This window comes from Notechis scutatus, chromosome 1 (assembly GCF_049901735.1).
Source record: "Notechis scutatus isolate UNSWTSFEM ecotype Mainland chromosome 1, rNotScu1.2, whole genome shotgun sequence".
Taxonomy (NCBI): domain Eukaryota; kingdom Metazoa; phylum Chordata; class Lepidosauria; order Squamata; family Elapidae; genus Notechis; species Notechis scutatus.
This window is the reverse complement of record NC_142009.1, coordinates 240,477,751-240,503,683: the sequence shown is the minus strand read 5'-3', so window position 1 is coordinate 240,503,683 and position 25,933 is coordinate 240,477,751. Positions and strand designations below refer to the sequence as shown.

At 38.5% G+C, this 25,933-nt stretch overlaps 1 protein-coding gene across 1 annotated transcript in view; it reads right to left on the bottom strand.

The window, feature by feature from the left end:
• Positions 1-924: 924 nt before the first annotated feature.
• The window catches only part of TSPAN32 (tetraspanin 32), a 41,483-nt gene continuing 16,474 nt past the window's right edge, over positions 925-25,933 (bottom strand). The window contains exons 4-9 of the mRNA XM_087950875.1: positions 25,830-25,904; positions 16,344-16,445; positions 14,444-14,536; positions 11,911-11,994; positions 7,691-7,836; positions 925-1,030 (exon numbers count right to left, since the gene is read on the bottom strand). Coding sequence (XP_087807001.1) covers positions 7,726-7,836; positions 11,911-11,994; positions 14,444-14,536; positions 16,344-16,445; positions 25,830-25,904 — 465 coding nt within the window. The 3' untranslated portion in view covers positions 925-1,030; positions 7,691-7,725. The remainder of the gene's footprint in view (positions 1,031-7,690; positions 7,837-11,910; positions 11,995-14,443; positions 14,537-16,343; positions 16,446-25,829; positions 25,905-25,933) is intronic.

Sequence of the window (25,933 nt, the reverse complement as noted above, 5' to 3'; positions counted from 1 at the left end):
ACTGAGCGTAATCAAATAGTTTGACATGTGAAGGATCAATTTTTTGACCCCCCCAAACTACACAATCAAGCCCTAGATTACAAATTAGCTCAATTTGTTATGATCAAAAGGTGGTGGTGGACGGAAGGTCCAAGCATTTAGCCTGAGATTAATTAGGGCACAATCCTTAGGCCTCTCCGTTGCATGCCAATGCTGACAGGGATATTTTGGATTTCCTCTCTGGGTTCTCATCTTGGAAAGAAGAATTTGGAACCTGATCCTCATTCTCCTGTTCCCCATAGCCTCCATTGCTGGCTGCTTCTGTCTGTGTCTGAGGGGTGGGGGAAGACAAATTCCAGATTTGTTTCTAGCTTTGCAAATTGTTTCCAGGCCCGAGTTTGGCTGTAGTTCTTGAAACTCTGCTTCAGTATAATATAAGATTTCTGGCTGGATAGCTCAGGCTTCATTTTAAAGCATTCCATTAACATAGGAAGAACTCAGACCAAGCAAGTGTTTTATATTTCTCCCAGACGAAGGCAGACACTGTTTATGTTAAATGGTTCTAGTGCTCCTCCCATCAAACTAGTTCTAAACAAGCAAGAGAAGTGAAGACACCTTCAGTTTGAATTCAACTCCTGGTGACTGCACCAATATATCCACAGCACAGTATTCTTGACCACAAGACAGAAATGATTTAGTATTGCCATCTTCTGAGATAGTTTAAAAAAAAAAAACTTCTCAGTATAGTTTACAATCCTGGTATTCCTGGGAGGCCTCCTCCGCATATTAACCAGACCCAATACTGCTTAGCTCCCAAACCCAGACAAAGTTAGTCACAGGCCGCCAGTTGCGGAGACCAAATAACAAACAAACAGCCTGTTACAGCAATGAGCTAAATAAACTTCAGAATCTGAATAGGACTCTGATTGACCATAACATATGGAATTGGTTACTGTAGTTATTTATTTTTGTTTTTTGGTCAGGAAAGTACTTTAAAAGAATTCATTGTTTGGCTCCAAACTTTATCTTGGTTGCAGTAAGCATCTTCTTCCTGCAGTGGAAAATGAGGACACAATATCTAAAGTAAATGGATTGCATTAAAGTAAAGTTGCTTGGAAGCCAGTTTGGCATTCAAATGGGATAAATTTCTATTTCACTCTATCCTGCTCTATATAAAATGAAAACAGCAGAACCAAACTGTGAAATGCCATTCACATAATTAAGAATAGAATGTTCTTTTGAAAATATATAACAAACACGGAAGGCCTTACTGAGATCAGAATATTAATTTGGTTGGCTTTAACCCTTTGCCTCCCTCGCCCCAAATATTGGTTGGAGCTCTGATGTTTGCTGTTGACATAGGAAGAGAAACTTCCTTCCATAAGAAGAAGTGAGGGGTCCTTGGTAGTCTCTGAACTTGGTTGTTTTCTTGCAGACATTTCATTACCCAATGAAACAAACAATGAATTGTGTAATGAAACATCTGCAAAAAAACAAGCAAACTCAGAGGGCACCAAGGACCCCCCATTTCAACCCTGACCTATAAATATTCTCCTTTATTGATACCAACAAGTGCCATTTCTCCCCTCCTGTCTCTCTTCCTATATCCTGATCTGCATTGGATTCTACATATTTCTTATCTCTATTTTAAAAGTACAGTGAGCAATTGTATGAATGACATGAATATGCAGCTTGAACAAAAATAGACAATTAAAAACAACCTCAATTTCTCGTTCAGAATAGGCTAATATAAGCGTAGGCAGTTAGACAACCTAGTGTTCATGAGGGTGCATTTGTGTCAAAGTTCCAAAAATAGCAGTCATATTTTCCAACACACAAATGCACAAAACAATTCACAGTTGCAAAACAATTCTTTCCAGTATTGGGACAATCAACTTCACATCTTGTACTGCTGCAACTTGTATGCCAACATCCTAGATACCCAACAATCTGCTCTCAGGCGCGCAGCATGTGTGCATGTGCAGTGGGGCTCTTCCTGGCAACCTCTTGCATGCCGGCAGAAGTGGCTCTGCGTGCCACTTCCAGCATGTGTGCCATAGGTTCGGCATCAAGGCCTTAAGACCGTTCCTTTTCACCGTTCCTTGTCTTTTTCTTCCGGTGCAAAAATATGTGGAACACTATTTTTATTTTGACCTTACTTAAAAAGAAACTGTAGCTGTTTAATGAACAAAAATATGATTTCTGCTTGAATGCAATTGTTAATTTTCATTCCAGAGAGAGAGATTGCTTTTATATAGAGTAGCAGAAAAGATATACACATAGGGTTTTTTTTGGCCTAATTTAGTTTTGAATTAATAATGTAACTCACATTACTTGTTTCATTCAGCTGCAAATCAAACTGCTCACTTGTTTTCATAACTTCAGCCATTTGTTATTTAATGTCTTTTGATATATCATGAATATATGTATGAAGAGTGTCACTTGACATTAGTATCTATTCACTTTTCTTGCAAGATCATCCCCACAGGTCATGTCTACCATGTCTCTATCTCCTGATTTCAGCAGGTCCCCATCAATAGCATATCATTTGTTTTGGTTTGCAGTCTGTCAAGCAGCATGACAAAAACAAAGATTAGGTTGCTGCATAGGATACAGTGTATAGTTTTATAGGTTGGAGTGTCCAATCTCTGTTGTTAAAATCGTTCTTCCCTTTCAAAGTTTCTCTATTCATTGCCAGCAAAAGTCCTTGTTTAATTTTAAGTTGCTCTTTAGCTTATTCTGCTTTAGAAATTCATTAATTAGAACACATATCAAACACATGTGAGAAAAGTGAATCTTATCTCTTTAAAAATCTTCTTTATACTGATTTAAGGATTTGCCTATAGATGGGTTATGGGATGAAGAGTTATCAATTTTGTTTTTACTTGTTATGAAGTAAAAGTCATTTTTGGAAGTGATTACTTTCATTTTTATCTTTTTCTTTATACTTCTTTTTCTTTCTTTGCACTTTATTTTTGTATTCTATTTCTTCCCCCACCCCCAGTTTAGTCTGTATATGCTTTTACTATTAAATTCTTTAATAACAAATTAAAATATTTAATGAAAATTATGAAAAGTTCTACTATTTTTATTTATTTAGCATGACCAACGTTCTAAATTCCAGCATGAAACTTCACTGAAAGTGGTTTAGATAATCCACATCCTCCAAAGTTCTCATCAGCTGCAGACCAAACCTCTCAGCAACCTACACCAGTAAAGGAAGGTTGGAATAGTTGATAGTTATCAAAGGCCATTAGGTCCAGAGATGACCTCTTTAGAGGACACCACTCTTTCAAGGCTGAGGGCACGCACCACCCCAACCATCAAGGAAGCTGATGCTGTAGAAGGGACTCAATCACAGCTCATTTTTTTATTTTATTTATTTATTTATTTATTTTTATTAATTTGTTTTGCCAATTGTTTACAAGATAATAAGTATAAGTGTATACATAGTTGTGAATACATGAAATGGGTACATATAAGAAAAATAAAAGAAGAATAAGAGAAACAATAGGACAGGGACGGTAGGCACGTTGGTGCGCTTATGCACGCCCCCTACAGACCTCTTAGACCTTACAGACCTTACAGACCTCTCATCTTCTTGGCTACTTGACAACATGGAGAGCTGTCTTATTTCCTCAGGAGTAACTGATTCAAATGCATCCTGGAGGCTCCAGGCAACTCAGCCTACCTGTCCAGTCAGAGTCCAAGGTGAAACAAATCTGCCAGACAGCCTGAATAATTCTCCCAAGGGCCCAGCAGATTTTTTTTTTTTTTGAAGGGGGCTCTTCTTACCCAATAGGGACTGGTTTACCTTAAATAGAAGTGTTGGCCAGCTATCAGGGGATATAGTAAGGGTAAGAAAACATTGGCAATTTATCACCTTATTGCCACGATCTCATGTTAGAGTTAATCTCTAATATGAGATCCAGTTTGGTGTAGTTTCTATGCCTAGCCTGAGCCTAAGGCATCATGCTAGAAACTGGGATACCATTAGTTCCAGTCCTGTCTCAGGTACAAAGCCTTTATCTCAAGGAAGGAGCCAATGACAAATTTATCTGAAAAACCTTGACAAGAAAACTGCAGGGACTTGTTCAGGCACTCTCCAAGAAATGGATGTGGTTGGTTGGATGGAAGAAAAAAAAAACCATTCCAATATAGACTCTTTCCCATGTCTAGTCAGACTCAGTGTAGCTGATATAAGAGACCAAGAAACGGTTAGTATCAGAAGTAAATAAGACAGATTAATCAAGGAGTGTGAATGTTGTTAAAAATGAAAGAGATGGAATCTTTATCTCTATTGCTGTGATGACCCAAGGACTACTGTTGTGCTCTGCTAATATATAAGTAGGGAGAATGCACACAAAAACTACAGGAGATTTCATTTTTTTAAGTGTAGCTGTTAAGTGTGACAGAGTTGTTGGTAGAATTTTGACTGACATAGTATGAGAAGTGACAATGAGCAACATTTGGGGAGTTTCAGGTAGAAGGTATTCAAAACAGATTTTTGCTTTCCAGCAGATAAACTGAGAAATATAATAAAAGTTTATTATATAATAGGTTTAGGGAAGCCATTTAATGAATAGACTTGAATTATATAGTATTTTTTCAAGGGAATGAAATTGAAGTATGGTTGATGAATGCTTCCATTATGCAGTGCTTGAATAACGAAACATAAATTGAATTATTAGAGGTGGTCCAATATTGAACAGACAGTAAGTCAAGGATTCTGTGTTCTCCTTGATTTAATATCTTTATGGATAAATTTATGTGGAATGCTTGTGGTAGCCATAGAGTAATATTTGTGGGGAAGTGAATCAGTGGTGGGATTCAAATAATTTAACAACTGGTTCTCTGCCCTAATGATTTCTTCCAACAACCAGTTTACCAAACTGCTCAGAAAGTTAACATCCGGTTCTCCCGAACTGTTGCGAACTGGCTGAATTTCACCACTGATGTGAATATAGGTGTATTACAATATGCAGTTGATACTGTGTTGTTAGCTGAAAACTCAAATAATTTCCAGTGAAAATTCAATAAATTATATAATGCAATGTGGAATATGTTTCTGATCAAAGACCACTAAGTAAATTTGGCAGAGAAAAGGGAGTGACAAGCGAAGAAAAACTAAAGCAAATAGATGAATGTCTGTGTTTTAGTTGGGTTCTTGTCTGATTTTGGAGACACATTTAAAAGCCAGCGTGTAGATTAAATACCATAATAGTTTTATGCAGGAGTTCTCATTTTTTTTAATGGAAAGATATTACAAAATGATAAATGAACTTGCATGCCCACAACTTGTTGATAAAATGAATGACATCATTTGGGTTAAGGATTTCAGGAAACCATCACACTACTTCATCTAAGATGCAGAACTTCCATAATACTTTCTTGATTTAGCTTAACATTACCAGTTCATTAGTCATTAATTTTACTAATATCTTCCTCTGGAATCTGTAGGGTAGAAATATACTGTTACATGCTACATCAGAAATCACTATTATCACTATTAGCTCTGACAAATGGCTAGATCCAATATTTTAACTATCTCTCAAAACTCATGCTGGGCTTTGCCATGTAAGCCTGATACGTGCTTGCATTGGGAAGACAGGAGTACATTTTGATGGAGGGGTCTTTGGTGCTCTCTGAGCACCAAGGACCCCTCATTTCAACCTGAGCTACAAATATTCTCCTTTATTGGGGCATTTTTATCATGCTCTCACTTTGCCTGGGCTAAAAAATGCTATGACTCTTCCTCCCCTTTTAAAACTGATTGACTCCTGGTATAAATAAATAAAGAGCCTCGGTGGCGCAGTGGTTAGAGTGCAGTAGTGCAGACTATTTCTGCTGACTGCCGGCTACTTGCAGTTTGGCAGTTTGATCCTGACTGGCTCAAGGTTGACTCAGCCTTCCACCCTTCCGAGGTGGGTAAAATGAGAACCCAGTTTGTTGGGGGCAATAGGCTGATTCTGTAAACCACTTAGAGAGGGCTGTAAAGCACTATAAAGGAGTATATAAGTCCAAGTGCTATTGCTATAAATACTATGTGTGGTTTTACTAGAATTGTAGGAATTGCCAAACTTTTGGGTCCATTACTACAAAACAGTTGGCTGGTCATGATTTGGAAGCCTTGAGGTTTGGTTTCCTCTTTCTTGCTCTGCTTGGATTTTTTTTCTTTCGCGATTTATTCATATGTTGACTTTTTTTAAGCATCTGTATCATGAACTGATAGGACTGAGTACTACTTTGGATTCAATGGGTACTTTTGCAGCACATGGAGAACTTCATGACCCCTGTTGGTAGTCCCTTGAAGCAACTATGTCTTCCCAGGATTGCATGAGTGCCTTCTAGAGCTGCAGCATATGCTGGAAAAGATACATTTGTGGAGCAGTTGCTGTTGGATGCTCTGTGAGTGCCAGAGATGGTATTCAGCAGGTTCTGACCAGTTCTGGAGAACCAGTAGCAGAAATTTTGAGTAGTTCGGAGAACCATCAAATACCACCTCTGACTGGCCCCACCCCCATCTATTCTCTGCCTCCTGAGTCCCAGCTAATTGGCTGGGTCTTCTTTTGGTGCCTTGCACAGGAGAATGGAGCTGGAAAGCAGGTTAGTGGGATGGGGAGGGAATGGGATTTTGCTGTAACCTTCCCCTAGGAGTAGGGAGGGAATAGAGATTTTACAGTATCCCTCCCCTGTCACGCCCACCAAGCCACGCCAACCAAGCCACACCACGCCACGCCACCAAGCCACGCCCACAGAACCGGTAGTAAAAAAAATTGAATCCCACCACTGGTGAGTGTCCACGAATCACCAAAGTATCTTTTTCTCTGTGAATCTAAAGGGGCAAAACACTACCCTATCAATTGACCGGTTACAAATGACAAGTCTAATATTTTTCATGACACCTATTAAAGAAAACTTGATGTACAGTATATCCTCAGAGCTAACAGGTTTTCACTTCCTACAGAAAGTTAAAAATTTAGGTTACTGTACTGAAATTTCTCAATCAATACTTGTCTTGGAAGAAAAGACTGTGAATGGTTTTCATTGCCTTTACCAGACAGAGCAAAGCTGAATGCATGGGAAGTCACACTCAATTCCATAAATTTCTTTAATAGTCCGGCTTAAATGATTATGAACTTTAGATGATTGAAATGAAATCCAATGATGATGAAACAAACCAAAATTCAATTTCTGTCATAGTAGCAAGACTGATACTTACATTAGACAGATACTGTAAGTTATCTCCAGAAGTTTATTTAAATCAAAAAAGTATACAAAAGTGTCAGTAAGGTTTAAATTCAGGTACTGCAGCAGAACCGACTATGCTGAAAATCGATGGACAAAAAATGAAATAAAAGCTGAGCATTTTCTCTCATTCATCTTGCAGAATTTTAAAAGATGTTTGCTAGTTAATGAGTGTAGAGTTCTGTTTTGACTTTGGCTATTTTGGGGGCCCCAAATGATGGCTTTGAGTTGCTGGATATGCTTGTGGTTGAACCATTCTTGCTGCTGGGTTTATGTCATGCCTTTGTGTTTACAGTCAATACTGTGTGCTTCTGAGGTCCTGGCTGAGCACCATTTTAAGTAGCCTATCAACAAATAGTGCAGGCTTCTTACTTGCCTCTTTACTCAACTATATTTGGAACAGGTCATTGGTGGGGAGAAAACAGGTGACAAGGAGAATAAGCATCACACATTGTTCACTCACATCTATGGAAAGTCCTGGTCCTTCTTCTGTGCAGGTCAGAAGCCAGTTTCAGATAGCTTTGCCAGGACATATTTGCCCTTTCGATCCAAATTGTTCTTACAATGGATAGAGTACCAAAGGAATGAAGTTAATACCATCCCATAAATCTAGACAAAATGAATAAATGACAAGGAAAGAAACATTTGAAAATATATAGGTCCAAAAGAACATTTCTGCACTGTTCTTCCAAGCTATGAGAACAGCAGCAACAAAATGCAATTACAACAAAACCAACCTCTTGAAGTAGGAATAGAGTACTTTTTTAGACCAAGGTCCATATTTTCTCATGGATAATTTGTTGGAGGATGCCTACAAAGCCACAAGTTGGGTGTCACCCAGCCACATCCATACTACACACAACATCTATCCATGCATCCTTTTCCATGCACAGTGTATTTTATCTCCTTTCCTTCCTCAATATATAAAAATGCTCAATCCATTCTGTAAGGCCAGGCAGAATGGATTGGGCTTGAAATGACTGAGAAAATGAACGTCTTTCAGAAAAATAAACTAAAAGTAAACTCTAAACTAAAAATAAACTTTCACTTCTTCCAGGACAAGTCTCCGTAGTCCTGGAATGCATGGCTAAAATTTTCTTCTAATCTATCATAAGAAGTTGGTGAACCAACTACTACTGCTATTCAAACCAGCTTCAAGCTGGCTGAGAGAATAACACCTGCTGACTAGATACCAACTGGAGAGGCCATTCCAGTGGGAAGAGGTAGTCGCTATGAATAGAAAAAAATGCTGATCAGTAAGTTTACATTGCGTACCATTAGCAGAAAGGAGTGATTTGCAAAGCCTTGTAACACCCTCAATAATTCCACGAAAGATGGAAAGATTAATGCAAGGAAGGAGGCAAATGTTCTTTCCAAAGGAGAAGATCAATACTTGATGTTCTTAAAACATAATTAGGAAACGTTGCAATCTTTCATCTTAATTCTTACACTGCTATCCCTTCTTTCTCCTCAAAGCAGTTTCCCAGAAATCCATTTCTTTTATACTCTAATGCAGCTACCGGCAATTAAAGAAACCAATAATAAAATGCAATAAAAGTCTAAAAGAGAAGGGAGCAACAAAACAAGATAAAGCAGATGCAGATAATGCAATTATCTGTGTATATGCACTTTCTGTCATTATATTAATCCTAAATCAGCTGCAAAATAGAATATGTAACACAAAGACTTTGATCCAATCATCATGATTTGGGGAGGGGGGAAAGCAAGACACTACCTATAGTGGAGTTTATCTTAAGAAACTGCAGTGGGGAACAGCTTTATCTGACCTCGGTGCCAAAATTCAAGTAGATTAAAAAAATATTGCTCATTAATTCTTTTCTAATTATATAATTACAAGGCCTGAGCTTGTCTTGACATTCAAGCTGGGAAAGAAATATCTATATTGGACTGACAGATGGCACGCAGAGCCATTTGTGCTGGTATGCGAGCCGCAGGCAAACTTAACCTCACTGCGCATGCGTGCGCTTCACAGCTGATTTTCGGCAGGTTTGAAACCATTTTCGGTCTCCCAGAGACTTGAAAAAAGCCTCTGCAGGCCAAATAGGCTTGTTTCATCACTTCCTGTAATACTGGAAGTGATGAAATGGTCCTATTATTCGTCCTGAAAAGCCTTGCAGAGGCTTTTTCAAGCCTCTGGGAGGCGGAAAGGCCTCAAACCGGCCAAAAATCAACTGTGAGGCGCAGTGCAGATAAGAGGGCGGTGTGGGGGAATTGCACACGTATGCACAGGGAGTGCGCATTGCCTTCTGGGTGCTGGCACGCGAGTGCATGAGTGCCAGCGCGCGCATAATTTTTGGCACAGGAGCCCAAAAAGGTTAGCCATTACTGTGATATAGTATATGCATACAGTATTGGCATATAAATTTTGCAGTTTAATCCAATACAAATCTAAGTCAAATCCCACTGAATTTACTGAAGTTTCATTTTGCATACAAGTGCATGGAGCAGTAATGCTTCTCAGCTGATTAATACAATTAATCAATTAGAAGAATTTCTTGATCATTTAATATGGCATATTTATTTACAGGACAACCTAATGTTGTTTTTAGTTCATTAACTTAAAAGAAACTATTGGCAAACACCATTAGAGGGTAGGTATGTATATAAAAAAGAAGCAAATATTATTTTATAAAAGAAAAATGTTTACCTCTATGCAAATTTATGCAGGTCTCATGTAGATTTGTATTTATAAATGCAGTGGAGTAATAAATGGATCATTAGAAAACAAAGAGTTATATTTCTTGGTGAAAAAAATTAAAATCATCTAAAATCATGGCTGAATGATACTTTTATTAGTAAGTTAATTACTATAAGCTAATACTATGGAGTTCTAATTGGTTATTCATTGGTTGGGTTCACACATCACATAAAGCCATAAACCTTGATCCACAAGGCAGACCTCTGGGCTAAATTTAGTGGTAAACTCAAATTAAATAAATCACGTATTGGTTTAAAATGATGGTGTAGATTTTATTATGAAAGATCAGAGAGAACCAATATGGAAACACTTCTGCTAGATCTAGGACAGTGATTCGCTGATAGGGATCAGAGAGATAGACTGTATTCAGTGGTATAATTTCTTCAGAATAACAGAGCTGGAATTTCTTCTTTTCAAAAAATAAAACTGTAATGCCTAATAACCATGACAACCAAAATGATTTCTCCTTACTTTCTGTTTGGGATAAGTGGAACCTGCCATAATGCGGGCATAATGCTAGGAAGGAGATGACTTTCTGGTTGGGATAAGAATGAAGAGAAAAAACTAGTTGAAGAATAGCCACATAAAGGAGAATATTTATACCTCAGGGCTGAAAGGAGAGGTCCTTGGCACTCTCTGAGCTTGCTTGTTGTCTTGCAGATGCTTCATTACCCAAACTAAGTAATATGTTACCTAGTTAGCATGGGTGTGATGCAAATGTTTTATTATTTACGGTTATGTGGGCGTAGCTAGGTGGGAATGGCTAGGTGGGCATGGCCATGTGACTGGGGGGGTGGCTTCTTTTTTTGTGCAGCACCCCCCCATGTTCTGGTTTTTTGGCCTCCTGAGCCTCAGGGAAGCCTCCTGGGTGGGGGGCTCCCAGAAGGCTTCCCTGAGGTCCAGGAACGCAAAAAATGGAGTGGGGGGTCCCACACACCATCCCCCTGTGCTCCATTTTTTGGCCTCCTGGGTCTCAGGGAAGCCTCCTGGGAGCCCCCCACCCAGGAGGCTTCCCTGAGGCACAGGAAGGAAAAAAAAACAGAACGGGGTGGTGTTTTTGCTCCCAAAAGGCTTTCCTGAGGCCCAGGAAGGAAAAAAATGGAGCGGGGGGGCAACCTGAAACCACCACCCCGTGCTCCATTTTTTGGCCTCCTGGGCCTCAGGGAAGCCTCCGGGAGGTGTTTTTTCTCTCAGGAGGATTCCCTGAAGCCCAGGAAGGCAAAAGACAGAGCGAGGAGGGCACCACCACCCTGCGCTCCATTTTTTGGCCTCCTGGGCCTCAGGGAAGCCTCCTGGATGAAGCAGTAAGACAGCAAGGGGGATGCAGGGATAGCTGATAGTCAGAACAGTTGATCATCAGGAGGGGGAAAAAAGAAATACCAGTTCGGCCAAACCGGCAGCTGTTTTTTTTAACCAGTTCAGCTGAACAGTAGCATTTTTTTATTATCAGTTCGCCCGAACTGGGCCGAACCAGTAGAATCCCACCACTGCTAGTTAAGAGTAATGAAATGTCTGCAAGAAAACAAGCAAGCTCAGAGAGTGCCAAGAGCAGCCACATTTCCGCACCAGAAATTATGTTGGATTGGACTATCCCAAGAATAATTCAGTGCAGACCAAGTCATTTATGGGGCTCTGGATTTGATCCTCATTTGTTTGTTTGTTTGTTTGATTGATTGATTTTTGTGCCATCCATCTCACCCAGAGGAAACTCTTGGCGCTTAGATGACCATAGAGAAAAAGTCTGAGTTCTAAAAAAATAATTTAGCTCTTGCAGTTCTTTTGGTTTAACCAAAACTTAAATTTTACTCAGCAAAAATGCAACCTTTGCTGAACTTTAGTTCTATCTCTTTGCTCAGTTTTCAATCTGCCTCAATAGGAGCCCCACACACAGAGAGAGAAAGAGAGAGCGGGAGAGAGCGAGAGAGAGAGCGAGCGAGAGAGAGATACTGGAACACAAGAGTTACCATGAAGTAAATTGTGATGGTCATCAGTACAGAGATAATGTCCATATGCTTTTTCAGGAAGTATTTGATTTCTTGGAGACAATCCTGCAATTTGAAAAAAATAGACTTAATATCCATTATGTGGGAGTAAATAATAGTTGGAAGAAATATCCTTTTGGGTTCAGTTCCAAGTGAGGAAAAAGACACTGGAATCACGGAAGTTGCTTGGAAAGAAGGTTTATTGATGAACAGGATCACATACCTTGGACATCTTGGATGAAAAAAGGGGAGAGAAGCTGAGAGTCCCTGGGTTTTATATCCTCTCTGGCTTTGAACTTCCTGGGGCACAGGAAGAGTATCTTGATTGGTTGCTGTCAGAGGTTATAGCTAGCTTTGTAGGTTGTCTGTGTGCTAAGTTTGGTTGAAACTTGGTGGGTGGTACAATGAAGGGCAATTAAACAGCTCTGCCTGAAGGAGGTAGATCTTTGTTATGTAGAATGTGGCCCAGGCCTTATGGCCCATTAACAAAGGTGGGAGGGCTGAGTTTCTGCCTCTCTGAATTTCTACTTTTCTTTCAGGGGAAATATTATGCCTTTTTAACATATCCTAAAATATTTCATTTTTCTAGGAGAGCTTTATTGCTACGTTGTAAAGTAGAAAGAAAGAGATTTTTATTTGGATAGTGAGGTGGTTTGAAGGTAGGCTTTCCACTCCATTTCATGCACTATGATGCTCATTTCAATTCTTATCTATGCTTGAAATTAAGGTAGAATTTAGATTTTATTGTAAGCTTTACATTTAGCATGATGTGTTGCCTATCTGTTACAAATTGGAAAACTTCTTAAGTGGAACTTCACTTAAAATTAAACTGAAAGATTTAGGAAAGGAAGTTAATAAAAGCAATTGCCAGGCCCAGAGACTTGGCTTCTTGACAACCTATCAAATAAAATAAATTTTAAAAACAAATAGGCAGCAGCAGACTCCAACCAAAAACATTTTCATTTATTTTTTTAAAACAAACATTTGAAAGATGCTACCACTGAGGTCTGTAATATTCATATTATTATGTCTAGTATTGCTGGCTACACTTGCATTTTAAATTCCACAATTTAGAATACAAATGATCTTCAGAATAAAAATGAAGTTTCACTTAATTTAGGTGAAAGATGCTGTGCAATTATAAGTATTTTTGCATTACCTCAAATGCTGTACTAGAAAGGCCTGTAAGGTAATTCAGAATTAATCATGATGTCATCTTATTATTTTGGGGGCTTTCTGTCTCTGTTCCATGCAAGGAAGTTCACAATAAAATGAAGCCAGGTTGTATAGTTTGCTATGCTGAACACCTTAGTAGGAAAAGGGTAAAATAGGAAGTGCAATATAATTACTTTTGCAATGGCTAATCATTAACTATTATACTGTATCTCATTCTGGTTTACAGGATAATATTATTAGTCTTTTTATTAAATTTATTTGCTGCCTATCTCATGGTGACTCTGAGTGGCTCAGACTCATCATAACCTGGAGCTAAGAGTATACATCTTGTTTTCAAGAACAAATCAGCATGTTTCATCTTTGGGCAATAATTATCCAGGGAAACCTCTAGCATATTCTTCCCACAAATCTCCTCTCAGAAGAGAACAAATAAATGTTCTTTCAAAAAGCTTCTTCAGTACAATCTCTCTCTGGCTCAACCACTGAGTTTTATGGACGATCCAGATGCCCTCATAACTCATTTGTAATGGCCCTGTGTTTTCTCACTGTTGCATCTATTTAATTAACTGCTGAAAGAGCAGATCACTTACTTTGGATTGCAGAGTCATTTTGAGTTTTGCAAAGCAAGTTCTTTCTTCTCTCTCAGGGCTTCTCTAAGCTCACAAAACAGGAAGAGATTCTACAGAGTCTGACTAAATACGTGGAAGGTCTGGAAGCAAAACTACAAATTACTGGAATTTGACTGCCTTTGATTCATGTTTTAAATAAAATGTCCATGTGAACACTGGAACAGAGGAAATCCTACTTTTGTTTTAATGGAGATAAAACTGACATACTTTACATTTTATTCATTTCAGCTATTCATTTCCAGTAGGATTAATAAAGCAGCGAAGGTTTGTTTGTTTCTTAAATTCCCATAAGCCTTCTCAAAAGGCAGTGAAACAATTTGATAATTCAGCCTCTAGTGTTGATAATGTATGCTCAACCTTCCTACCATGGGACCATGAAAGCAATAATTTTAAGTCCTGAACCCTAGGGCTGCAAGATGATTTGCAAACCCAAGCACTATATGCTTCAAAAATGCCAAGAATGCCATTTTTTCTAGTGCTGTTCAGAGGTTTACTATATTTTTGGGAACTGTGCTTCACCCTACAATGCCATGATGAAAGTGACTGTCTTTACCATTGTATTCTAACTTCATAAGAGCTGCTCAGAAGCCTGCTTAATAACAGAACACCGGACAAAGATTGAAATGGGGGGATTCTAATGTTACTCCCATACTGTAAAGAAAGGATGCCTGAAGAGAAAGGAATTGCCTCACAATACAGTGTTCTGTTACCTCTTCTTCTATTTCCAGAATTTCTGATGTACACATTTCATATTCTGTGTTGTTTCTTTCTCCAAAGGGCGATTTCTTCCCACAACATAGAAACTAAAATAGAATTTTAAACATATTATTTATTTAGACATCAACTAGGTTGGAGTTAAAATAAAATATAGCTATGAATTTTGAGTTCTAAAAAAAGTGAATTTTGTACAGAATGGAGGCAAGAACTGTTAAGTATAAGAAGCAGAAATTTCTTAGATAGCCCTAGATATTTTAGTTAGATTTTTTTTAAAATGATCTGACAGGAAAATATTTCATTTAGTCATCTTTTGTAGAGGACTTATATATGACTCTCCTCCCACAAATGTTTTCTTCATTTTGAGTATTTTTCATATATTCAGAATACAACTATTTTTCATGCCTCATTCATTAACTATCCTCTCATTCAGAGTTACTATGCTGAGTTGCAGATGTCATTCAGTTACAGCATGTTGCACCTTCCTTCCATTTCGTTCTGTTAGTTAGCTTCTATTGTAAATTCCTTGGTAGGGTAAACTTTTTCCTCATTTAGAAATATGCTGCACATGTAACTGTATGGGAAAAGTAGGAATTAGTGTGTTTAATGACTAAGCAAAATAACTTTAATGACTAAGCAAAATAATTCTTTTCTGAAGGCTCAAAGAGGTGAAAGCAACTCCAAATGAAGCCTCAGAAAAGGGCCAACATAAATTTGAACTAATTGTGTAGGAAACAAAATATAGTTTATCTCTTCAGTTCAGTGGAATTATTGATGTTTGCTGTACTAATTATTGTTCCAGCTGCTAATCTATTTTCCCCAGCAAGCCACGGAGAAGAGCTAAAAGACTTGTCAATGTTACAAAAAGTGCCATGTTTATTTCAAAGCTGATAACTTTGAAATAGAGATTTGCCTGTGCCAGAATCCATTTTTTTTTTTGGTGCCAAGAATGGTATTGTATTCTCCCAAGCTTTTGGACTATTATTTTCTTTTTAAACATACTATATTTTAGACATTACATTTTATATTTATTTGTATGGCTTTTTTTTCTTTTTACCCATTCTCTGAAATAAATAAAGGGAAATAAACAGGGGTGGGCTGCTGGGAGTTCGCAGGGGTTCGGGAGAGCCCCTAGCTAAGATTCTGTGCAGTTCAGAAAATCCCCAAATCCCACGCCTGGCTGGCCCTGCCCATCCTGCCCCTTCCCGCCCCTCCCAGGAGTCCCCACGTGGCCCGTTTTGGATGCATGTAAGTGCAGGGTATGCATGAGGCTCAGGGAGGGTGAAAAATGGGCCTCCCGGAAGTTCGGGAAGGCTGGAAATGGGCCCATTTCCAGCTTCCAGAGAGCCTCCAGAGCCCAGAGAGGCCATTTTTACCCTCCGGGAGGCTCAAGGAAAGCCTCCGGAGCCCAGGGAGGGCAAAAATGCCCCCCTGCCATGGTGCAAGAGGCCAACTAGGCCACACCCAACATGGCCACATCCACCCAGCAACCGGGCAGAGAACCCTTTTCTAAAATTTTTGAACCCCACCCCTGGAAATAACTCTAAGGAATTTAATATTTTCAGGTCTCTTCAAGTCTCTTACAGAAAGCAATTCAACTTTCTCCATTTAAATCAGTAGCAGAAATGCCCTTATCTTGCATCAGATTATTACCAAAACATGATTAGTTTCATATTATTCAAAATGTGAAAGGAATTCTGCTGAAATAAAATATTGGATGGCCATTGGAACTGGTTTTGTTCAAAATGCCTCAACCAGAGGTCTCCTTCATTGAATTGTCACTGATAAGTTGCCCATTGGCTATCCCAACTGACAGTTCTGGGACAAAAGAGAAAGAATAAAAAGTGAACCAAGCTGGAGCAAAAATAATCTATTCCAAAACTAGCAGTAACTTACCATCTTGTGAATGGAATATAGCTCCTGCCTTCTGGTGCTGGAAATGTTGTTTCTCACATCTTCATAAACAACATCATATACATCAATCATGGCATTTTCCACCTATATAGATGACATTACCATTACAATTTGTGAATGTCAATAATTTGGTAAAATAGCAATAGCAATAGCACTTAGACTTATATACCACTTCACAGTGCTTTCCAGCCCTCTCAAAGCAGTTTACAAAGTCAGTCAATTGCCCCCAACAATCTGGGTCCTCATTTTACCCACCTTGGAAGGATGGAAGGCTGAGCCTGGTGAGATTTGAACTGCCAAGTTGCAGGCAGCTTGCAATCAACAGAAGTAGCCTGCAGTACTTTACTCTAACCACTGTGCCACCACAGCTCTGTGGTGTATGCATTTGCATGTTTTTGTGCATGGGGACTAGATACACCATACTAGAATCCAAGGAAGTTCACCCATCTCTCCTCTGATATTTGTAGCACCTTCCTTTTTTCATCTCCCTTAGTTTGCCACCTGCTCCTTCTCCCCTTGAATTTAAGAGTAGCAAATCCAACCCTACCCTTGATCTTTCCAGGATTTGTCTTCTTGTACTTCCTCTTAGCTACCAACACTAAGCTGCTGTTGGCTTTGTCTTTTTCCTGCTCTCCCTACTCTGAAATATTTTCCAACTTTTTCCATTGAGAAATATCTATTTCAGATTCTACATAAATATGAAAGTGGTGGCTCTGTACTCAACACAATTTGTGCATTGGATGTTTGCAGGGCCTTACTTGCATCCCAATGTCGTTTATTTCTCAATTTTAGGCAACTCATATCTGTTTGTTTTTTCAAACTTAATGAATATGGGATTCAGTGGACAATTATATAACTAGCAATTCTGACTGCTTGATGAAATTTTTTTTGGAGAGGGTATTATTTACGATCACCCACATAGTGCTTATTTTCAAGATTATTGCTTTTCAAATATAGAAAAGCAACTAATTAAAAAAGCACATGCACATTTTGTTAAAGCAGCCTGGAATATTGGAAGTTTAGAATATTGTATGAGCTTGATGTTAGTTGGGGTTGGCTGATTGGTTGAAAATTATTCAATAAAAAGTGCATTAAAACTGAGGAAAAGTCCAATGAAGGACTAATCAAGGGGCCATTAAAATAAATGTAACTTTATTGACTTCACTGAGATTTTAAAATCTTTGTTTTAAAGCAAAACCATTTTATGCAGCAGTGCATGACATCACTCCAAAAAAGTTTTAAAATAACAGGGGAGGCTACAATTTTACTGTATATTTTTACTATATATGTTTACTGTATGTACTGTTTACAAACCAATAGCAATAAGCCAATTCTATTTCTTGCACAGAACTGAGCAACTGAAACGTATGGGTAAAATATTGTGTGAGATTATATTGCCAAGTAGTTTATCAGTTCATATCTCTGCATTATCCCCTCTCTCTATTTGCAGGAATTGTAAAGTGTCACTATAAAAGGGCTTGCAGAGAACCCTTTAAAATGAATATCTAAATATTGTGCAAATGTGTTCAGTGATTTGGTTTGTAAATTGTTTTCTGCAAATTTTAAAATTATATTTAATTATGTGTCGTATATATCTCTTTCCATTCAAAAATGTAACAAAGTGGTTTACTTAAAAAATATTTTCAGATTCAATAAAGTATAACAGTATAGTGGAAACAATGAAAATGTAACTGAATAATTACTGGAGCAGCTGACCAAAATGCAAATTGGAAATAAAAAACAAGCATAGTTTATTTAAAATTATGGAAGTAAACTGGTTATTGTGAAATCAAGTTTAATCTCTACATTTAAGCTGACAACAATGTCAGCTCCTCTCTGACCTCCAATAATATTATGATTCAATATGCAATGAACATCAGTAGCAAAATGTGTAACTTTGCTGTGGAAATGATTTGAGTGCTGAATATAAATTTCTGTTATTAATTTTTTATTACATTTGTATAGCTACCCATCTTAAAACCAAATTTGCAACCAATGGAAACAATATTTACAGCTATATATGCAAAGAGGACAACAAAACCAAAACCAGAGAAACCTGGCAACACAAACCATCCTTCCTGGATGAACCCACCGAATCAGGGATGGGATTCAAATTTTTTAACAACTGGTTCTGTGGGCATGGCTAGGTGGACATGGCTAGGTGGGTGTGTCCATGTGACTGGATAGGTGTGGCTTCTATTTTTTGCAGCAGCACCCCCCCCCCATTATTTTTTGCCTCCTGGGCCCCAGGGAATCCTCCTTTTGCTTCCCGGAAGTTTCCCTGGGGCCCAAGAAGGCAAAAAATGGAGCGCAGAGGGGGGCGCACAGGCCCCCCCACTCCCATTTTGCCTCCTGGGCCTCAGAGAAACCTCCTGGGTGAAGCAGTAAGACAGCGAGGGGGATCCCGGCACAGCTGATCATCGGAACAGCTGATTGTTGGGAGGGGGGGGAAAGAAATAACTTAAGGAATGACTGGGCGGGGGAGAACGCTGTCAGCGATGTCGGGCAGGTGCATGATGTTGCGCATGCGTGATAAGGAGTGACAGGGAGCGGGGCAGGTGGAGAGGGGCTGGGCCAGACAGGGGCACAATTGGCCAGTTTTCTTAACTGTGCAGAATCATAACAGGTTCTATAGAACTGGGCTGAACCGGTAGAATCCCACCCCTGCACAGAATTCTTATCTTGCTGTCACCTTAGTATTTAGGGAATGCTATCTCAGTATTTAGGGGGAAAACTGGTTTTAAGTGCTCTCCAGTAGGATAAAAGGGTGGAGGCTTATCAGATATCAAGGAGAAATATGAACCATGAGGCAAGGGCTGCAACAGGAAAGGAACATTTCCCAGGACCCGGGTGGTAGAAATGTTTAAGGGAAGGGAGCTGGAGTATGTCTACCCTATCTGCTTTAGTGGAATGGGCAGATAGCCTCAGTGAGATAGTCTGGTCCTGTGCCATTGAGGACTTTAAATGTGATAAACCTTGAATTGTACCCCAAAAGAAACTGTGAGCCAACGCAGCTCATGCAACAGGGTATAATAAAGGAACCTAGGAATGTCCAACCTGGCACATTCTGGACCAGTGTAACATTGTATGGCTTCAAAGGCAGCCCCAGTTAGAGGGCATTGCAGTAATCCAAATGGCTTCCCAATCCAGAAAAGGACACCATTGGGATAAACTAAACTAAGGAGTCCTTTGCAGGTTTGCCAGTTCATATATTTTGGCCCTCCAAAAGTACCTGAAGACTTGGCTCTGCCAACTGGCCTGGAGTTAGGAGATGATTCATTCTGGAGGCGATTAACGGACTGGATGAGACCCCACCTTCCTCCCATGTGCACCTTGTTCCCATCCTTCCCCTATTGTCAATTTTAAATTAATTTAATGTGATTGTTTAATGTTTTTTCATGGTTTCTAATTGAATAAATACAAGTTGAATAAATAAATGTATTCTTGAATGCTAATTCAAGGTGCAGTAAACACCTGTTAGAGGACTTTCAGGTTTCTTTGAAAAACAAAGTAAACCCTGTTAGCGTAAAATTGTTCTGTTCTGTTTTAGCTGAATACAATTTCAAAACTACTGTCTTTCATATTATACTTTGTGTAACATAACAGAAGTACTTAATTTCTAAGCTAGGCAAATGAGAAGTAGATAAATAAAACTTTCCCTTGATTATAAGGATGAGAAGTGAAAAGCAGAAAGTTCTCTTGTAACTTCAATTGCTTTCAATTAAATGTGTGATTTTGGTACATTATTTATTATGTAGACTGCATTATTTATATTTCTTTGATTTCTCCTGAAGTAACATCCCAAAGGCAAAATGGATTCAATGATGCATTGAGCAAAACTCTGGACAAAAAAGGTTTGTGCAGTAATAAATGTGCTAAAATGGCAAACGTTTCTTTGTTTTGTTGCAGCAAATTAATACCACAATTATTCTGGAAAATCTTTTAGAATACTTTTATCCTTAAGGATATTATATGACAGTTTCCCCACTTTTCATAGATGATTTAAAAATTAAGTGTTCATAATTAATTTAAAATAAAGTTTTCCTTTTAGGCGCAATTTCCTGGAGCAACGCTCAGTAGAATGCCTCTTGATTTTATGAAAACACACATGGGATTGCTTGGAAAGTAAAACTTTGGTTCCATTAAAGTAATTAATTAGTTTTCAAAAAATGTATTTATCAGAATTTTAAAAGAAAAAAAATAGTACACAAAATTACCCTCTCACACATAGTGTACATATACATGTACTCTTTTCTTATTCTTTTCTGAAGTTCTATTAAATGTATACTGTAGACAGAGTAATATAAAAAGTTTCATCTATTGTTATAATTACAGAACTATCCCCTTGCTACTGCTTTTCATTCCATTGACCAAAAGTGCAGACCTATACTCTGAATTCAATGGGGTACCATGATAATATCCCTTCCTGAGCAAAGGGACAAAGATTATGAACATAGGAAATTCACATTGAATCAGACCATTCATTTCTTTAGCACTGCATTGTCAGCACTGATTAGCAGTGATTCTCCAATCTTTCAGGAGAGGTTTATCCAACTCTAGTTGACAAAGTCAAAGACTGCACCAGTGTTTTTCAACTTTAAGATATGTGGACTTCAACTCTCAGAATTCAGCAGCCAGTGTTGATGTCCTCACACCTTAAAGTTGCTAAACAATAGCAATAGCACTTAGACTTATACACCGTTTCACGGTGCTTTTTTCAGCTCTCTCTCTAAGCATTTACAGAGTCAACGTATTGCTCCCAACTATCTGGGTCCTCATTTTACTGACGTTGAAAGGATGGAAGGCTGAGTCAACCTTGAGCCTGGTGAGAATTGAACTGCCAAACTGTAGCCAGCAGTCAGCAGAAGTAGCCTGCAGTACTGCATTCTAACCACGGTGCCTCTACAGCTCTTAAGGTTGAGAAATACTGTGCAAGGACATACAGCTATATACAGGCAGTCCTTAACTTACAACAACTCGTTTGATGACTGTTTGAAGTTACTATGGCACTGAAAAAAATGACTTATGACTATTTTTCACATCTATGACTTTTGCAGCATCTCCATGATCATGTAATTTACCTTTGGATGCTTGACAACTGACTCACATTTATGATGGTTGCAGTGTCCTGGGGTCATGTGAACACCTTTTGCAACCTTCTGACATGCAAAGTCAATGGGGAAACCCATTGGGGAAGATCCACTTTACAATCATGTTAGTGATTTAACAATTGCAGTGATTCACTTAACAATTGTGGCAAGAATAGTTGTAAAATGTGGCAAAACTCACTTAACAAATGTCTCACCTAGCAACAGTAAATTTGGGGCTCAGTTGTGGTCAAAAGCTAAGAACTACCTGTAGTCTACAGCTTAATTTATCAGGGCTGCTTAGGTTAATATAATGTTCGTAACCTTTTTCTTTGGCCAACTGGGATGTTGGTTTGTTTTGTTAATAATTTTTTGTTACCACCAGTAAGTTCTGTTTGAAAATGAAAGATGCTGCATAATGTAATTTATTCCACTCTACAATATACTGAAATCAAGGCACTACAACTTTAGTTGCTCAAGGACCAGTCGCAAACCTTGCACTGTGCATAAAGGAACATATTCTATAAATTGGTGGAGCTAGCATCTATTTTCTCCCAAACAATTAATATTTTTAAAAAATCAGTTTTAGAGCTTTTCTGACTTTGAAGGCTGGATGTAAGGGGAAGCATGTGATGCAATACTTTTTGTATCTCTTATGTAGGTAATGCCAAGAGGCACTTTTATATTAAGAATACATATAATTAGAGCCTCAGCTAAAAGTTCCAAAAGAACACCACACATTAACATCTATGAAAGATGGTTATTAGCTAGAATGGCAGATTGTCTGTTTCCTTGGCTTTCAAAGAGCAATGCCATGTGTTTTGAAAATACAGCAACTCCATGTGTTTTCAGTCTGGACTCTCACTGGAATGAAATCCAATAGTTTCAAAGCGTTAGTGTTCCAGAAGTCTTATAACAAATGAGAAGTCAATTCTCTAAAGCACATTATATTAAGTCAGATTTCTCCAACCTGGTGCCAGTCAGACACAGCAAACTAAAACCCTTTTCTGGGGGCCTATCGACATAGTAAACTGCATGGGTTTATATCAGCTTTGCTCTCTAATCAAAATACTGCAGGCCAGGGCAGCTCACAAAATATTCTTTTGTCATCATTACTATGCTGATGCATGAAAAGAATAACCTCTGAAGAATCTCATGCCACATGGCTCACTTCCCTAAGCAAAATAATCTAAATTAACTGCAGGGTCTCCCATATACATATATACATATTTCAGTCATAATTCCTAGTTTGGATAGTAGGGAAAGTTGTGTGTCTCAACCTTGGCCAGGTATGGCTTGCTGGGGAATTCTGGGAGTGGAACACTACACAACTTCAAGAGAATTACACAACTTCAAGTGCCCAAGACTGAGATACATTGGTCCAGAGGATTGGATGCTGGAGTGAAAGGTCTAGACTGAGATATTCTTTCCTTCACAGCTATAGTGAGACTTTTCTCAAGAATTGTTGAATTTGTATGTAGCTATTCCTTTGATAAAGTTTTCAGTTGTTAAGGGGTAGCTTCTTCACTTGCTCAGTTTGCTTACTGGATCATTTAATAATCTACATATGGGACAGCACAAGGGGACAGCAAATCATTTTGTCAAGGCCACCCTTCAGACGTGATTCTAATCGTGTGAAGCCTTGATGATTCAGTTCATGGTTTGTATTGCTCTGATGACTTTTTATGGCATGTTCAATAATGGGAATACATTTAACCATCATCTTTCACTTCCAATAACTCACTGTAACAACTATAAACCATTGGAAGAAAGCAATACAGAAGTCTCACTTATTTTTTAAAAGTTGGAATGAGGAGAACCTATTGCTTTGGAAACAGCTTTGAAAGAGTGCTTCACTTAAAGCATCACCAAAGTGAAATCCCTCTTCAGGACTTGCATAAGACAAGAAGGTCTTCCTATGTTACTGGAACATTCCAAAGACTTTGTGGGTCTGTGTTGCCTTGTATATCTAGTTATTTGATTCCATAACCTGGTGTGAGCTATCCTTGGTGCTCTCTAAGCTTGGTTGTTTTCTTCTAGACATTTCATTACCCAAGCTAAGTAACATCATCAATGCTAGTAAGGAGTACACTCAATTATATGCCAGTGGCTTGCCCTGTTAGTGTTGGTAGGAGGGACTTTGGTGGACATAGATTGTTTACTGTTAGCTTGTTTGGAAGTTCCTTGATTGGAGTATTGTTTGATCATTGGTCTGATCTTAAACTTGGTGTTGTTGATGATGATGTTACCTAGCTTGGGTAATGAAACATCTGCAAGAAAACAACTAAGCTCTGAGAGCATTTCAACCCTGAGCTACACCTATGTTTATTTTTGTTAAGCTTCTTTCTTGTTGGCTTTCCTCATTCCAACAAATTTAGTATTTTGGAAATTAAACTGATGCATCACAGATAAATGACACTGGATCCATGGAAGCATGGAAACAGAATATTAGTGAGACCACCTCCTTAAGCAATGGATAGATGTTAAATTATGAAATTAAAATTCCTTGCTAATAGCAATAGCACAAAGACTTATATTCACAGTATTTTACAGCCTTCCCTAAGCAGTTTACAGAATCAGCCTATTGTCCTCAACAAACTGGGTCCTCATTTTACTGCATAACTCTATGCACTTGTTGGTAAACAATATATTACCAACTTGGAAGTGACTGTGTTTAAAAGAAATTGTATGCGTTTAAACACACTCATACCCCCAGTTTACAATATGACAAAACAAATTCTACTAGGGAGTGATCAATAGCTTTTGCATGTTTCCAATGCTGTTGCTTGTCAGGGGGTGGAACAATGAATTACCTGCTCAGGTTAAAATTGCACTTCCATACCTAATCTTTGTAATAGGAGTAAACTGTACTTACTTCATCCCACTGAACTCAGTAACCCAATTCACACAAGGCAGTTATTTATGTATGAATATGCTTAGGAATCTGTAAAGGAGGTGAAGAGAAGACACATGCAATTGTCTTTTACACAGGTGATATTTTGTGCAAAGAAATGACAGGAGCCTAGATTAAAAAAAAAATGTGGGTTTGAACCATTCCCAGAGATATCACAGCTAGTTCTTGAAGTACATTATCAGGGGTAACATACAGGCAATCCTTGATTTACAACAGTTCGTTTAAGGGCCGTTTGAAGTTACAACGGGACTGAAAAGAAGTGAATTATGACCATTTTTTATACATAGGACTGTTGCAGCATCCTCATGGTAACATGATCAATTGACTCATATTAATGATGGTTGCAGGCTCCCGGGGTCATGTGATCCCCTTTTTGCGACCTTCTGACAAGCAAAGTCAATGAGGGAGCCAGATTCACTTAACGAGCGCGTTACCAACTTAACAACTGCAGTCATTCACTTAGCAAATGTGGCAAGGAAAGTTGTAAAATGGGGCAAAACTCACTTAAAAAATGTCTTGCTTAGCAATAAAAAATTTGGGACTCCACTGTGGTTGTAAGTCAAGGATTACTTGTAGTTTCCCAAAGGCCAGACAAGGAACAATGGATGGAAACCGAACAAGGAGAGATTTAACCTGGAAATCAGGAGAAACTTTCTGACAGTGAGAACAATCAACCAATGGAACATCTTGCCCTCGGAAGTTGTGGGAGCGCCATCACTTGAGACTTTCAAGAAGAGATTGGACTGCCATTTGTCAGAAATGGTGTAGGGTCTCCTGCTTGGGCGGGGGGTTGGACTAGATGACCTACAAGGTCCCTTCCAATTCTGATTATCTGTTATTTATCTGTTTCTGTCCTTTCTGGCTTTGCTCCAAATCTTTCCAATTCTAGAACTCTTTCCATGTAGAAACACTTCCACAGAAGTATGAATTTTCACTCCCTAAATCTTAGAAACATTTTTGAGCTTTCCTGAGAGTATCCTTATCACTCCTGGTCTCATAATTCAGAGAACCTTTCCTGAGGTGATCAGCACATCCTCAACTAGCCAAGGCAGGAGTGGCATTAAAAAAATCTGAGGAGAATTGCTGTATAACTGCCCTTTCTCTTCATTCCTATGATTTATATTCCTCCTTTCCACATAACAATCCTTCTGAAGCCACACACAATTCAGAAAAGCAGCCTTACAATTATCCTATAAGCCCCAGTGAAATATTCCTATGGGATAACACCATGCAACAGATTTCAGAAACATGTTTTATTTGAATTATCGAGTTTACAGGCTTTGCTGCAGAGACTTGGAAACAAACAAAAAGGGCTTGAAGACACTTGAGAGGTTTGGAATGTTTTATGGCTCTAAGTTTACATGAATGAGAACGTTGTAATTAGTATATCTGAAAGTGGAGAACAATTTTGGCAGCTGATGTATGGTGCAATATTTAACTATTTATCTTTTCAGTTTGTTCACTTACCACAATGCTGTTGGTAACAGTCCAATATGTGGCCATTCCCGAAGCACAGAAAACCACAGTAAAACAGAAGAAACACTACAATAAAAAACACATCAAAATAATTC